The sequence below is a fragment of the Podarcis melisellensis genome, assembly GCF_964234715.1.
Source record: "Podarcis melisellensis genome assembly, chromosome: 5".
Taxonomy (NCBI): domain Eukaryota; kingdom Metazoa; phylum Chordata; class Lepidosauria; order Squamata; family Lacertidae; genus Podarcis; species Podarcis melisellensis.
Genome location: NC_138537.1, coordinates 97,284,974 through 97,301,761, shown reverse-complemented (window position 1 = coordinate 97,301,761; position 16,788 = coordinate 97,284,974). Strand labels below are relative to the sequence as shown.

At 43.9% G+C, this 16,788-nt stretch overlaps 1 protein-coding gene across 2 annotated transcripts in view; it reads left to right on the top strand.

Annotated features, from left to right (window-relative positions):
• Positions 1 to 16,788, top strand: part of SULT4A1 (sulfotransferase family 4A member 1) — a 28,886-nt gene that overhangs the window by 1,801 nt on the left and 10,297 nt on the right. For both annotated transcript variants that reach the window (XR_014168579.1, XM_081912247.1), the window contains exon 2: positions 16,275 to 16,405. Coding sequence is in view for 1 of the 2 variants with exons in the window: in XM_081912247.1 (XP_081768373.1) it covers positions 16,275 to 16,405 (131 nt within the window). In the remaining variant the exon portion in view is untranslated. The remainder of the gene's footprint in view (positions 1 to 16,274; positions 16,406 to 16,788) is intronic.

Here is a 16,788-nt window from a genome sequence, read left to right as displayed (position 1 = left end):
TGTGGTGGGGGAGTGGAGGCAATAAAGAAATGGAAAGCAGGGTATGGAGGGGCTTCCTTGATATTTATTTACCGTATTTTTCGCTCTATAGGATGCAACTGACCATAGGACGCACCTTGTTTTAGAGGGGGAGAACAAGGGGCGGAATTCTCCTTCTCTCTGCTCAGCGCCCCTTCAGCGAAGCGGCAGGAGAAACAGAGCCCCTTCCATTTCTCCTCCCACTTCGCTGAAGGGGTGCTGTGCAGCTCTCCCTCTCTGCTGACGCCAGGAGAGTCTTGCTCTCCTGGCTTCAACGCACCGACCCCTCTCGCTCTCCAGGCTTCAGCGAAAGCCACGCGAAGCCTCCGGAGCGCGGAGGGAGTGCTCCCTCTGAGCTTTGGAGACTTTGCGTTGCTATCACTGAAGCCAAGGAGCCTGCATTCGCTCCATAGGACGCAAACACATTTCCCCTTAATTTTTGGAGGGGGAAAAGTGCGTCCTATAGAGCGAAAAATACGGTATGTATGTATGTATGTATTTATGTGCTGCCCCCCAAATTTGCATAAGGTTGTGATTGCATATGCAAAGTAAGCAGCAGAACCACTGTATTTTAGGAGGCGAAACCATTAAATACCTTTTCCCTTGCCATTGGCTAGCCCCTACGGTAAAAGTAGATAGATAGCCCCGTATCCTACTCACTTAAGGGGAATCTGATTACGATGGACAGGATTATCTTGAAGGAATGGCACCAAAGCACGTTTCTCAAAAATACTTAGTGTGTGCAGAAGGCTCTCTGCTACTTCAATCTGTTTGAAGCTGTAGGCCCAGGTTTGACTCTAGTTCCATATAACTAATCTCACTTAGCAACATATCAAAAGACAAATCTATCCTGTATTTTAGTGTTTTGTTGGAAGCCGCCCGGATTGGCTGGGGGGACTCAGCCAGATGGGCAGGTAAATAATAATTATTATTATTCAGTGAGGCCCAGATAAGTATTGAAATATAGATGCAGATATTGACACACATCTGAAACCATGTAGGCTGTGCATGAAGAAGGCAGTTTCAGGTGTGCTGAATCAGGCAGTTCCTTATTATTTTCCAGAGCTTGCTTCTGTAATTTACATGTGCTTAGAGCCCAAAAGTGGGCATGGGAGTGCAGCTTCTAGACATCTATCACATTAGTAACTTGTGATCATGCTACACCTTTTGTAGCAAGTGTATTTTGTCCACCCAAATGTATGGATAGGATCAGTGCGCTGTCAACCTGGCGCTGTTCCCATCCCCCATCAAAAATATGTTGAGAATGCACTGTATTTTCTTCAGAGAAATGAGGACTTCACTGGATGTCATGAAGGGCTGATGCATGGCTCCCACTGACTTTGTAACCCTGTTGTTGTTGTTTAGTTGTGTCCGACTCTTCGTGACCCCATGAACCAGAGCATGCCAGGCACTCCTGTCTTCCACTGCCTCCCGCAGTTTGGTCAGACTCATGTTCATAGCTTCGAGAACACCGTCCAACCATCTCGTCCTCTGTCGTCCCCTTCTGCCCTCCATCGTTCCCAACATCAGGGTCTTTTCCAGGGAGTCTTCTCTTCTCATGAGGTGGCCAAGTATTGGAGCCTCAGCTTCAGGATCTGTCCTTCCAGTGAGCACTCAGGGCTGATTTCCTTCAGAATGGAGAGGTTTGATCTTCTTGCAGTCCATGGGACTCTCAAGAGTCTCCTCCTGCACCATACTAGTAAAAGGAACCCATAGAATCATAGAATTGTAGAGCTGGAAGGGACCAGGAGGGACATCTAGGCCATTCCCTCAATGCAGGAATCTTTTGCCCAGCGTGGGGCTCAAACTCACGAGCCAGAGATGTTCTCTACCAACTGAGCTATCCCATGATGTGACTTGGTAGCATTCAGCATTTCCCCACTCACTCGGCAAGCTTTAGCCAATAAATTGGAGTGAGAGTGGAGCAATGCTGAAGGTGATAACATCACTCCATTGTCTCTTGAGACAGACAGATGCCAACAACAGCAGCTTTTATCATCCTGAACTGTTGTGGGTAGGCAGGGCAGGGCAGGGCAGGTATTGATTGCTGGAGTCCACCCACGTCAGGAGAACCAAAGGTTTCCCACCCCTGATCTAGTGAAACCAACATGTGATGTGCCATACAGAGGTCTGGAAGGCTGCAGTTTGAATTTGGGTCACAGGTTTCTGGTTCCTCACACCTGGGACTCATCTACACTAGTCAATTATACTGTTATAACTGCTTTATAAACATGTGACAGCAGATAGCACTGTTGCCAGTGGGATTTTGCATTGAGGGCTTTTATAGTTTTTTCCCCTCCTATAGTGTTTTTTTTAATCAGTATAGATCAAGCCCTGGTCTGCAGCCTTGAATCAACAACTGCTGTTTTGCAAGTGAAGGCACTTTGGCTGATGCAAGGTGGTAAAAGTGCACGTGATAATTTATCCATTCCTGCAGCAACTCCTCCTCTTTCCGCGTTCCATGCCATTCTGTGGGTCCTCCCAGTCATCAAAATGGCTTTTCACAAGGCTGCAACAAGGCAAGCTCTGATGGCAGGAACCATATTTGAGCACAGTATGACCAGAAGCACGTGCCATTCTAGAACAGCATGAGCTATAATGGAAGCTTTCAACCAGGAGGCTTGGAATGGAAGCCACATGTGACTCTTGGAACCAGAAAGATTGGTTACAGACAGATGATTGGTTTCTACTAGGGAAGAATGTTGGACTGCTCCCAAGAAGAACAGGACATTTTGAGTGTGGACAGAAAAAGGCTAGAGTCACAAAAGCCCTCCACTCCCAGCTCCTGGTGGAAAGCACCCATTGCAAGGCAGGCACATAATGCAGAGTAGGAGGTCCTCTTCTCTATTGCTTTGGTGGGCTGCTTCATCTCCCAGCATTGATTCCTGACCCATATTTCAGCTGGGTTTAATTCACCAGGGACGCAGGTGGCGCTGTGGTCTAAACCCCTTAGCCTAGGGCTTGCCAATCGGAAGGTCGGCAGTTTGAATCCCCGCGATGGGGTGAGCTCCCGTTGCTCGGTCCCTGCTCCTGTCAACCTAGCAGTTCGAAAGCATGTCAAAGTGTAAGTAGATAAATAGGTACCACTCCAGCGGGAAGGTAAACGGTGTTTCCATGCGCTGCTCTGGTTCGCCAGAAGTGGCTTAGTCATGCTGACCACATGACTCGGAAGCTGTACACTGGCTCCTTCGGCCAGTAAAGCGAGATGAGCGCCGCAATCCCAGAGTTGTCCGCGACTGGACCTAACAGTCAGGGTTCCCTAAACCTTTATCTTTGCCTTAATTCACCAATTAAAACAGCCTACAACACTGGAGTGGAAAATGTATTGAGGAGCTGGAAGGCCAAAACTCCCCCTCTGAAAACCTCCAGCTGCTGTTTCCAGATTCAGGTTCAGGTAATTCCCCCCCCCCCCTTATAGATGGATTCAAGGTGCAGGAGATACCACCCTGGACAAATAATATCTTTGTTGCACAGTGTAGGAGAGCTTCAGGAGAAGAGGGCACACACCTGGATGAAGTATTTATTTGCACCTGCTTATTACAGTATTCAGTCATCATTTTTACTGTTAAGGATTCTGCCATGTCCTGGGCAAATGTTCAATTGAATGTGGTAGACTGCACCGATGCAGCAGTAGCGTGCGAGCGCCACATTAGAATTGGCTGGCTACATCTTTATTGCTTTCTTTTGCTGTTCATCTGAAATATTTATGGCATGCAGGAAGCAAAGCACTAAAAGCTCTACTTGATTCCTTCCCCCTCCCGAGTCTTTTAAAACGTTTCTCTTTTATGAATCCTGCGCTAGATTCATATCTGTTGCAGCCTTTGCTTAATTGTTATTTTCCTTAAGGCTAGATTCCTTGCAAGTATGCTAAGAACGTGTCTCTTAACCACACCATAAGCAGACGCAAGGTGTTTTTGACCTGGGGAAATATTCAAAGATGGGATTCTCTTGTCCGCAAAGGAAAACAAGAAAAGTGGTAACATTTGTGATTCTAGTGCTTGTGTAGATTGGATATTACAGCGGAACAGACCCCAGTTGAGGTTAATTTAAAATTGATTTAGGCCTTGTAAGCATTAGCTCTAGTTGCACTTTTTGAATTGTTACATGTATGTACCAGGATGTTTTTATTTGCTGGATGAAAGGGAAATGCTGTCAACTTTTCCTTTTTTTAAAAAAAGTAATATTTATTAAGAGTTTAAAGATTACAGAAAGAAGAAAAAAAAGTTAAACAAAGCAAAACAATACAATACATGAAAAACAAAAAACACTATTTATCTTAACAAAACAGAAACAAAAACAGAAACAATTAAAAACACATCCAATATTTCCATATCTTATCTTTCATTTACTTGTTTCAACGACCTCCTCACACCTCCCTTTTTTGTATTCTAGTTCAGTTAGCTATTTCAGCAAATCCTTTCCATCTTTCTCAGTTTTTGTCCTATAATTTATCTTAACACAATCTAACCTTACTTTTCCCCCTTTGGCCCATTAACAATCTATTTTTACTTAATTCTTTATAACATTTCTGCTAAAGCCATATAACTTCATTCCAGCATCCTTCTAACATTCATTAAGTTTACAGTGTTTCTGTAAATAGTCTTTAAATTTTTTCCAATCTTCTTCCACCGACACTTTCAACTTTTCCTTGCATAATTACATGGGGACTTTCCCCCGAAAATTCTTCTGATTTGCTATCTCCAGGCACATGTTATAAACACCACTCTCTTGAGCATTAATCTCCTTCAGACGCTATTCACTTGCAGAGAACAAAAAGCACATGGCGCTTGCTCTTCCTATTTTCAAGCTGCTGGTGGGACTTGCATGACGGACATGCACAAATTCATTCTGCATTCAGAAACTTGCACATCTCTCCAAAAGTAGCTTTGCAGATATTATTCCCAAAAAGAAACCCACACTTCTTGTTTCCCTGTAACCACATAAGTGGAGGTGAATGTGGATTCTAAAACGAAGGAGGCCAGTGCAGCAGTAGAAGTTGGGTGACAACCATGGAATTCTCAGTCAAGTGGGGGGAAATGTCTGGTGAGCTGTTGCAAGGAGAGAAGGGCTCAGCATCACCCTTTGGCAAACCCATCACTTTCCCCTTACATGTGCCCCCAGTCCTGCTTTGCCTATTGAGAAGCAAGTATAGGGCTGGAAATTTTGGGATTATTGCCGACGGAGCACACTCAGACTAATGTGTGGCTGAGGGAGCAGTGAAGAGATCATTCTTTGTTGTCTCTGTTGCATCCTCCAGGAGTTGCCCAGAGGAGCAATGCTATGTGGTCTGGAGGTTGGTCACTCACTTAGAGGGTAAAATTGATTGGCTCCAGTGATTTAGATACTATGATTGTGGCAGTGTCAGCTATGGTGCCAAACATAACATTTCTGTTGCATATAGATATCATTGTTGTAAACCACTTTGATTTTTTTTAATGGCATAACTGTATATAAATATTTGTATAAATAAAAATTAATATCTGACCTCATTTAAACAGATGCCAGCCACAGTTCACTGCAGAAACAGGATAGTATAAATCAGTGTTTCCTAACTGGTGTTCCGCGGCACACTAGTGTGCCGCGAGACGTTGCCTGGTGTGCCGTGGGAGGGAGGCGGGCGAGTCGGGTGGCAAGAGGCTAGGAAGCAAATGGATTGCGAAGCTCTGCCAGGTTCAGATTCGGGTCTCGGCTGTTTCCGGCAAGTGCAGATTCGGGTCTCGGCTGTTTTCGGCAAGTGCAGATTCCGGACTCGGCTGTTTCCGCCGGCCCAACTCGCCGATCCCGCGCCGTACGTAAGAATTCTCGAGGAAAGGCGCTGGCGCATTCCTCCTCGGAGAGAGCGGCCGTTGGCGTCCAAGATGGCGGCTGTGCTGGCTGAGGGGAGCGCGGGCGGCGCCGAGTCCGAGGCAGCGGCTGTTCTGCCCATGGCGGGGCTGGAGATGGTCCAGCAGGGAGCCGAAGCCCAGGTCTACCGGGGCCTCTTCCTAGGCCGGCCAACTGTGGCGAAGCACCGCTTCCCGAAACGTTACCGGCACCCACTGTTGGAGGAGCGCCTGAGCCGCAGCCGGACGGCGCAGGAGGCCCGCTCGCTGCTTCGCTGCCAGCGGGCAGGTGGGCGCGCCTCGAGACTGGACTGCGCGGGGCAGGGGCGCGGGCTGGGATTCCATCTCCTTTAAATTGCATGGCCGGCCCACCTCTTTGCAAGGAGTGCGGTTGGGAATTGCAAGCAAAGCAGCCACACAGCTCGATTCCAGTCGTTAGTGACCGAAACTAATCCCCCCCCCCCCCGCTATAGGCAAGGAAGCTGAAGACTGGTTATGGAAGGCGGTGGGCTAAGCCACAAGTGTTCTGGTTTGCGAACATTTTTCAGAAGCCAAACGTGCTCCATTTTGCGTGCCATGCTTCTGTTTTGCGGTCTGTCTGCTTTTGCTGTTTATTTTGCATTTTTGTCTTTCTGACTTTTTTGTTTTGTTTTTGTGACTGATTGATTGACTGATTGTGTGACTGCAGTACATTGTTTATTGCTTTCATTTTATGGATCAATGGTCTTTATCGATAGTAAAATTCATGTTAAATTGCTGTTTTAGGGGTTGTTTTTAAATGTCTGGAATGGATTAATCCATTTTGCATTACTTTCAGCCAAACAGGCCCAGGTTGCGCACTGAATAAAGTATTTTATAATTTTTCATATTTCTGTTTACTTACTATTTCATAATAAAGTAATTATAAAATACTATCTTTGTGTTTATTTGATTCCTATTAAAGAGAGTTACTTTATATATAGTCAATATAGGCACAGAGTTAATTTTTAAAACATTTTCTAATGGTGGTGTGCCTCGAGATTTTTTTCAGGAAACAAGTGTGCCTTTGCCCAAAAAAGGTTGGGAAACACTGGTATAAATAGCCTAAAATTAAGCCTGTTTGTTTAGGGCCACTATGAACTGCAAAGATTTGCCACTATATGTTTCTGCAGTTGCATAGGGTTGCCTTTAGGGTTGCCACATATGAATGTGTTTTATTCCTGGAGACAATGCTGTAAATTATTGTACTGCTTTTTTTCATCTTGCAAATCTGGCAGCTTGACACAGCAGAGCTGTTCAAAACGAAGCCATCATTCTCTCAGTGGCACTGCACATGTTATTTGCTAGATTTTGGTCTGTGGAAGAATCAGCTGTGAGCAGCAAGCAAGCATCTCCGGGCTGATGCAAACTACAGCTGGCCTGCTGTTCTCACTTTCTCAGGTGCCTTTGGCTGCTGCCACCATGAAGTGATTGAGCGGCATTATAGATGTAGCTTGTGGCAGTAAATACACCAATTCATTACTTAAGCCCAGAGTCCAGGCTTAATTTATTAAAAGAAAAAAATGACAGAACCTCAGGCAAGAGTACGCTGGAGGTTCACCAAAGTGATACGTAAGGGTGGATATAGACAACTATTTGTTAAGTGGTGATGTCCCACATTTGCATGTAGCCCCATAGCCGCCTCATTCTGGCAAGCCAGAATGGAGGAAGCTGTCTTAAGGGGTCCAGGTGGTTCTATGTTCTCCACTAGCCTTCCTCCAATGTTATGCTGTGTACTACAACCTCCATCATCCTGACCATTTACCATGGTGGTCACAGCTGTTGGGAGTTGCAGTCCAAAATATCCAAAGGTCCCCTGGTTGGGGAAGGCTGATGTATGATAACGGCCAGCGATTCTGCAAAGTTGCAGAAAGGAGAATTTCCCATTCCCATTCCTACCTGGAGGGACTGAACCTGGCGGTGTTTGCATGTGCTGTGCTTCCTCGCTCTATCTGAAGGCAAAATATGACCTCGCCATTCTGTAGGCAAGTCAAAATGTTTCTTGTTTCTGGCAGTTGGAGTCCAGTTATTCTGAATTTATCTATTTTGGGGTCTGAAAGCTAGTGACTTACAGACACTCCCTCAGCCAGTAAAGCAAGATGAGTGCCGCAACCTCAGTCATTCACGACTGGACTTAACTGTCAGGGGTCCTTTACCTTTACCTTTTAAGCTAGTGTTCTCCAAATTTCGGTCCCCAGATATTTTTTTTGAATAGAACTCCCATCATCCCTAGCCAGGGCCAATGATCAGGGATGATGAGAATTCTATAGGGATGATGAGTCCAACATCTTCTGGGAAACCTGCTCAGCTCATCCATTAACAGTGGGATTCTGCCTCAACTCTATGATGGCAGCCAATATGGCGGTTCTAGATACTAATACAATCCAGACCATCTGTGCAAACTGCATAGAATTAGGGGCTAGGAGTATCTCGGCGTCTGCCACAATCATGCCAAATTTCAGGCACTTACATTGCCAAAATTCTACAGTAAAATATTTCTTCGTGTTTGTTTGTTTTAACAGCTCACAATTGTTTGTCCTATAATTACTGGGGATTTTTGTTCTTTGTTTCCTGTCCCTGTAATTTTTTTATTTAGTATACAACTTTTGTTGGTTTTAAAAATTGATTTACAAAGATAACAAAGGAATCTTGAAAGATAAATAAATAAGACACACACATATAAATATAGAAGGTTTTAATTATCTTTTTCAGCACATATATCTGCAATAAAAATGAATATTGTTCCCAAGGCAATATTTTTTTATTACAGCACATTCCAGTTGTGTCAACAGAGAGAAAAATATTAACCTGGCAATGTCTTTTAGATAAGTTTGTATAGTACAGAATATAAGCAAAAGAAAGCCTAGAATAAGCAAAAAAAAAAAAAAAAAGATAGAAAAAGGAGGCATTTCATTCCTAATTAAAAAGCATACTGTCAGGCTAATGGAATAGGGTGGTTATCTGGATGTTATCAAGGATCTGGGTACATAAATGTAGCTGTTAGCATCTTTATTACCAGGTCTGGTAATACTATGCTTAATATATCCAAATAAAATTATTAATGGATCTAGCAGGGTTCATTCTGATACAATACCATAGTATATTTTTAAAAAAATCTGTTGCTTTACTGTATTACTCAATTACTGATGTTGTTTTGTATTTTAACCAGACCCTCAAATGAGCTCACACAGCTGCTTTGTAATATTTTTTAATAACACAAGGGAGGGATAGTCCTCCATTTTTGCTGGTCTTAAAGGGTATATTTCAAGCCACTTCAGGTTTTGTTCCTGCCCATAAAAAAAATTATGACCGTTTTCTGCTAGTTAGTGATGGTTTCCTGAGGTACATTCAAGATTAGAGTTTCATTCATAACACTGATGTTTTAAAAACTGATATCTTTAGGTTTTGCTTTTATTTAACAAAATGTACATTCTACTTGATTGTAAGAAAACCTTTAAGCAGTTTACAAGAAATACTATGCGTTACTGATAAACCAGATAAAATCAAGTAATTAAAACCATTTCTAAAACCATTAAAACCAGAAGTTATTTACCTGTCATTCTAACTGGCCTGTCATATTAATTAACTCTTTTTGTGATTCCTATTTTTCCATGATTGAGTTCAGTTAGTTCATCTGTACCTGGTAGATTCCATATGCGCCCCCCCTTTATGCTACCACTAATTATTCTGCGTTCCCTTAGGGAAGTAGGGCCAGCCTACATGCCATTATCCCAGGTGCCTGGTTCCTCCTGAGGCTGTTGGACTCCATCTTCCATCAGCCCCAGACAGCAGATGGCTAATGGTCAAGAGATGATGGGAGCCGGAGTCCAGCAACCTCTGGAGGAAACCACATTGACTATCCCTGAGTTATCTGTTTGTGCTCCTGAGGAATCTGAAGCAGGTTAGGTTGAGAGAGAGGAAACGACCGGCCCAATTTCACCCATTAGCGGTGACTTGAACTCAGGCCTCCTTGATCCCAGCCTGACACTATATATCCATTATACTGACACTGGCACCGTTCCTTCAAGTGAGCTTTCTCATGTTGACTCCGGCTTAGAACCAGAAGCTGTGGTCACATTTGGCTGATTTGCCTATGTTTTACTTCAGCCATTGTGCATCTCCCTGACCATGTTATTACAATTGTTTGAGAATCCTGTTCCTGCTAGCAACTACGAGACCTGACATTGGCACCAGCACACATGCCTTGCCGTTTTCCGGAAAGGGAACAACATAAATCCGAAAGGTTCCTGGCAGTGCAATGCAAACAAATTAAACAATGGAATGGTAGAGGAACACCTTCCGACCCTGGAACTCAATAATGCAGATCTGTCGTTAATATTAATATAATCAATATATACATTGACAAACATGAAGTCACTGCCGTATATGTGTAGATTTCACTTGAGCTACTGCAGTTGTGTTAAGAGGCAGCATAATTGCCCTACCTAATTGTGTCCTGATGCTAAAATCCATGATGGAAACCTACAGGGCCCTCTTTTTCCCCAGAGGTCACCCCAGGTTGCAAAATAATGTCCTATTCTCCTCTAAAACCACTTCCAGCACTGGAAATTATACGTCTGTCTTCATTCTGAGTCTGAGCCTTTCTGATGCAGTTATTGCAAATGTTAGTATCTAAAACAGTACAGTGGTGCCCCGCAAGACGAACGCCTCGCAAGACGGAAAACCCGCTAGACGAAAGGGTTTTCCGTTTTGGAGGCGCTTCGCAAAACGAATTTCCTTATGGGCTTGCTTCGCAAGACGAAAATGTCTTGCGAGTTCCTGAGGGTTTCCCCCCCCCCCTTTTCCTAAGCCGCTAAGCCACTTATCAGCTGATCCACTGATAAGCCGCTTAACAGCTGATCGCTAAAAGCCACTAAACTGCTAATAGCGCTAATCTGCTAAGCTGTCAATGGGCTTGCTTCGCAAGATGAAAAAACCGCTATACGAAGAGCCTCACGGAACGGATTAATTTCGTCTTGCGAGGCACCACTGTATAGCAACTGTTGCTAACTACATTGAAATTTCCTAGCAGTAAAATGGAAAGAAACTCTTCCACAGTACAGTGGACACTCAGGTTGCGAACATGATCCGTGCGGGAAGCACGTTTGCAACCTGAAACGTTCGCAACCCACAGCGCCATGTCTGCACATGCGCGGGTCGCGATTCGGTCTTCTGCACATGCGCAAAGCGCAATTTAGTGCTTCTGCACATGCGCCAAAATCCAGAAGTAACCCGTTCCGGTACTTCTGGGATCGGCGCAGCGCACAACCCGAAATCGCACAACCTGTAGCATCTGCAACCTGAGGTTTGACTGTATATGGGAAGATGTGTCCACAACTATCAATTTTTATAGTGACTGGAGCCAGTGGCGTAGGAAGCGGGGGCAGAGGGGGAGGGCCACCCCAGGTGCCATTCTGGGAGGGGTGACAAGATGGCCGGCCCCTGCCTCTCCCCAGCTGTAGAGCGGCTGAGGGCGCCCGCAATCCGTATGGGCGCCTCTTGCGTGCCATCCGTACAGGCTGCCACTCTTGCGCACGGTGATTGTAGGGGCTTCTGCGCATGCACAGTCCATAGAGGCTGTGCTGCCCTGGATGCGGGGAGGGTTCTTCTGCCAAACTCCCCTTGTTCTTTTTTTAAAATAATATTTTATTAGTTTTTAACAAGAAAAAAGGTTACAAAGACAACAAAAGAAAAGAAAAAAAGACAAAGAACAAAAAATAACACCAAAAAATAGAAAATACAAAAGCCAAAAAGTTCAACACAAAAACAAGGGGAAAAAAGGAAAAGGAAAATAAAAAAATCCCTCCTTTCAATTTCTCACCGTTCTTTTACTTATTTTCCTGACTTCCTCTCACCTCTCTCTTTGTATTCCATTTAAAAAATTATTCAGCAAATTCATACCCTCTTATCTTACCCTTATTTATGTATCCCCATGAAATATTACTTCATATTTTCATTTGTAATCAAGCCCTTCTTGCAAATTCTTATTTCCCCTTATTACCCAAATCACTTCGTTTTTGCATTAATATCATTAAATTTTATCTTGTCCTCAAATCTCTAAAATTTCTAAATTCAAACCATATTTAACCTTTCTGCTTAAGCCAATTACTTCCTTTCCAGCATCACTTAATATTTCATTAGTATTACACTAATTCCATAAATATAAGTTTATTACAAAAAGCGTTTCTCATTCTAGATTTATCCAACGTCCCTTTTCCTGGTTCCGGATAATGTCAGTCCTTATGTCCAAACTCCCCTTGTTCTAGGCACATTTTGCGACAGGGCATTTCATTAGCACAAGCAGTTTCTGAGCTCTGGGTGCAGTACTGCGCTGAAGATTTCAGATTAAAACTGCAGAGTGGAAGGAAAGGAGGACCTTTTTCTGCCTTCCCACTTCCAGCTACACTGTGAAGACTGGAGAAGAGATCCTCTTAAGAATATTAGGGGGTGGGCAGGGGACGGACCAGACCACGTGAAAAACGAACATAATATTTTAGCTGCAGTTCATTCATTTTCAGCTTTGTATTCTTGTTATAAAAAATGTGCCTAGACATGCCCTTGCTGCGCCCATAACCTAGGTTTACGGTGCCATTTAGCTCCTCACATTCACATCTCAGTTTCTAACACTGGTCAGCCCCTACTTTTTAAAAGAGGCCATTATTTTGAATTGTGCAAGGAACAAAAGGCAGCAACGTTGGGTCTGCCTGCCGACTCTCTCCCGTGAGCCTTGACAGACACAGGCAAAGGGATTTTTACCCAAGGAATGAGAAATCCAAGCCAGGGAACTTACGCCATCAGCTCCTGAAGAGCTAATTCCTTTGTTGCCATGTAAAGGCAGGTGACTGGGGAGCCCGGGGGGGGGGGGGAGAGAGACTGGTCAAGTTCCCTAATTGCCTTGGGGTAAATTCTGCAAAAATATTCTCGGTGGAGGGAGACATCGCAATTAGAAGTGTCAAGTTTGACTGAAGTTCCGCCATGCCTTTTTCTGCATGTCCATACAAGGAAAAACAAAAATTAAAATGTGTTGCCTGACTCCCCATCTCTGGAGATACAAAAACTAAATATTAACTTTTGTTTATTATCCAGCCTGATGAAGTGTTCTGAAGAACCTGAAAGCTGGCACACCAGTTTGTGAATTTTTGATTGGTCTGATAAAGGGCACCCTGTTCAAATTTGCAGATGACACCAAACTGGGAGGGGTGGCTAACACCCCAGAGGACAGGATCACACTTCAAAATGACCTTGACAGATTAGAGAACGGGGCCAAAACAAACAAGATGAATTTTAACAGGGAGAAATGTAAAGTATTGCGCTTGGGCAAAAAAAATGAGAGGCACAAATACAAGATGGGTGACACCTGGCTTGAGAGCAGTACATGTGAAAAGGATCTAGGAGTCTTGGTTGACCGCAAACTTGACATGAGCCAACAGTGTGACGCAGTAGCTAAAAAAGCCAATGCAATTCTGGGCTGCATCAATAGGAGTATAGCATCTAGATCAAGGGAAGTAATAGTGCCACTGTATTCTGCTCTGGTCAGACCTCACCTGGAGTACTGTGTCCAGTTCTGGGCACCACAGTTCAAGAAGGACACTGACAAACTGGAACGTGTCCAGAGGAGGGCAACCAAAATGGTCAAAGGCCTGGAAACGATGCCTTATGAGGAACAGCTAAGGGAGCTGGGCATGTTTAGCCTGGAGAAGAGGAGGTTAAGGGGTGATATGATAGCCATGTTCAAATATATAAAAGGATGTCACATAGAGGAGGGAGAAAGGTTGTTTTCTGCTGCTCCAGAGAAACGGACACGGAGCAATGGATCCAAACTACAAGAAAGAAGATTCCACCTAAACATTAGGAAGAACTTCCTGACAGTAAGAGCTGTTTGACAGTGGAATTTGCTGCCAAGGAGTGTGGTGGAGTCTCCTTCTTTGGAGGTCTTTAAGCAGAGGCTTGACAACCATATGTCAGGAGTGCTCTGATGGTGTTTCCTGCTTGGCAGGGGGTTGGACTCGATGGCCCTTGGGGTCTCTTCCAACTCTATGATTCTATGAAATATTGCCCTAACAGGGAACTTGGGGTGCGTATTTTTCTTATTGGTCAATACAGGTACCTTTACTTTGTGTTGGGGGGGGGGGGAGGATAATTTTAAGAGGAATACAAGTGCAAAAGCTCAGGATTTTTTTCTTTTGCAAAAGGTAAATCTCCCCCCAAAAATTGGAATATAGTTTGTTGTTGGATTTCCTTAAAATGTGCACATACTAATATTAATACCAAAAGAGGACATGAGCCAGCAAGAAAGAGGACCACACAAACTGGAATGCGAGATCATGGAATATAATCGTAGAGATGGAAGGGACCCCAAGGGTCATCTAGTCCAACCCCCTGCAATGCAGGAATCTCAACTAAAGCACCCATGGCAGAGGAGCCCCCAACCTCTGCTTAAAAACCTCCAGGCAAATCCACCACTTCCCAAGGGAGTCTGGTTTTTTTTTTTAATTAAAGATTTTCTTGTTTTACAGACATATATGTAATGCCTCTCGTATTTTTTTCCATGTAACATTTTTACAAATCAGTTTCATTTGTTGAGAAATTGGGGGGGGGGGGTCAGGTGGCGATGTTTCTATTTTGCTTAATGTATGTAGGTTCTCTGCTGATCATTTGTGTTCCTTTGGTGGTGAGAGAGGTTGGGGTTGGCCTAGGGTGTGGCTGTTCATTTGTGGTTGGCTGTGGCGACCTTTGTTTTCGTGTGTGAGTGGGGTGGGTGGGTGTTTTGGATCAGGTTAGCCATATTGATTTCTATGCTGTTGGATGATCGTTGTCATTGTCTTGTTGGGCTGTGTATGTGATAAAGGGGAGCCATACAGGGGTGAATGTATCTTCTATTTGTCCCCGTGCCAGTTTCAGTTTGTTGGTTAATTTTTCTAGTAGGGCTGTTTCCCATAGTATTTGGTACCATTGGTCCATGCTTACAGTGTCTGGTTATGGTGTTTCTGGCTGCTGAAAGTAGGTGGGTTATGAGTTCTTTGTGGTGTAAATGGGCATTGTTGTCTTGGAAGATGTTTAGTAGGGCCAATTCTGGGGTGATGTCTAATACAAAATCCAACTCTTCTGGACAACAGCCGTACGAGAAATATGTAAAATAACATATTTCTCGTATGGTTGTTGTCCAGAAGAGTTGGATTTTGGGGCACTCCCCCCACATGTGGAGGTATCTGCCTGTGGAGGTGCAGTCTGTTCCACTGTTGAACAGCTCTTAGTTTATTTTCTTTGTATATTTTCCTCAAAGTGCTGTTAAGTCATGTACCGTATTTTTCTCTCCATAAGACACACTTTTTTCTTTCTAAAAAGTAAGGGAAAATGTCTGTGTGTCTTATGCAGCAAATGCGTGGTCCATGGAGCCGAATTGCCCAGGGGCGAAAAGCAGATCATGCTTTTTTGAGAGAGAGAGAGAGAGTGAAGTGGGTGTTGAAACAAAGCTGCTGATCGCAAGCGATCAGAAGGGAGATAAGGGACACTAGCGATAAAGGAGGCTGCCTGGGAGGGGGGAGATAAAAGCCCATGGATCCTCAGGATTTTTACATTGGGTCACCCCAAATTCACCATCAGATCACATAGCATGTCCATGGCTACAGCCTGCACCAAAAGAATCACGCACCCACTGTTTCCTGGGGCTGCAGTGGCACAAAAACGTGGTTACAAAGCACGGATCCACATGGATCCTCAGGATTTTTGCATTGGGCTACCCCAAACTCACTGTCAAATCACATGCCTGTGGCCACAGCATGAACCACAAAAGTCATACATCCACTGTTTCGTTCAGAATATTTTCTTTTCTGGTTTCCCTCCTCTAAAAACTAGGTGCTTCTTATGGAGCGAAAAATACTATTTACCGACTACTTTACAAAAATCAGCGTTCAGAAATTCCTCAGGTGGAACTCTTAAGCTAATGGATTCCTTCAACATACTATACAGAGAGCTGAAATGGGGAGGAAATGGAGGCCACATCCTCTTTCCGGGAGATATCAGCAGCAATTTGCTTTATGCTGCACTTTTGAAACGATTGAGTTAGCAAAAGCAGCCCTGAGAAATCTAATCCAGAGCGCACTCATGAGGCAATGCTTTGGGGGGTTTTAACCTGTGGATATTGTCCAGCCTCTGAGTGTTTTCCTTGTTCAGTCATATATAAATTAAGGAGATGATTTGGTGCCACATTACAGATCTTTGACCAGAATGGGTGTGCAACCAAGCTTACTGCATGAGGTGATGATAGCTTACATAATTTTTTAAAAGGTTCTTAAACCACTATGTCCAGAGGTAATATCTTAGCCTCCGGATGTCTTGGCTAGCACTCATATCGACCCCTTCCAGCAAATAATGTCTGGATTGCCATCTGTTATCTCATGTTTATTTGATTTGCAGGCACCAGCTTATTGCAGGAAGTGGTGTATCTGGTGAGCCAGGGAGCCGATCCCGATGAAATTGGGTTAATGAACATAGATGAGCAGCTTCCAGTCCTGGAGTATCCTCAGCCTGGACTGGACATTATCAAGGTACGTCTTAATCGACTGAAAACGTGTTGACCAGTTGCAATTATTTTCATTTTACCTCTGCTTATTTGGCTTCTATTTTCAGAGCTCCCTTTTAATTCCCCTTAAGTGTACTGGAATGATTCATAATTTATTGGGTTGCCCTAATAGTTTGTTGAAACGTTTTTGTAAGATATATTATGCTTTCAGGTAACATTCAGCTGCTTAAGTGCTTCAGCGAGAGGCACCGGTTTGCCTTTCTTGTTCTGAAAGTAGAGTGTCCCAAGGCAGCTGCTTTATATGTTACCAGGAAGTGCCAAAGAGGAACTGTGTATTCTCTCCTATCAGAATTTGGAAATTCATCAGGTCTTTTCTTTGTTGTCTTTTAAGTAAATACAGTGGTACCT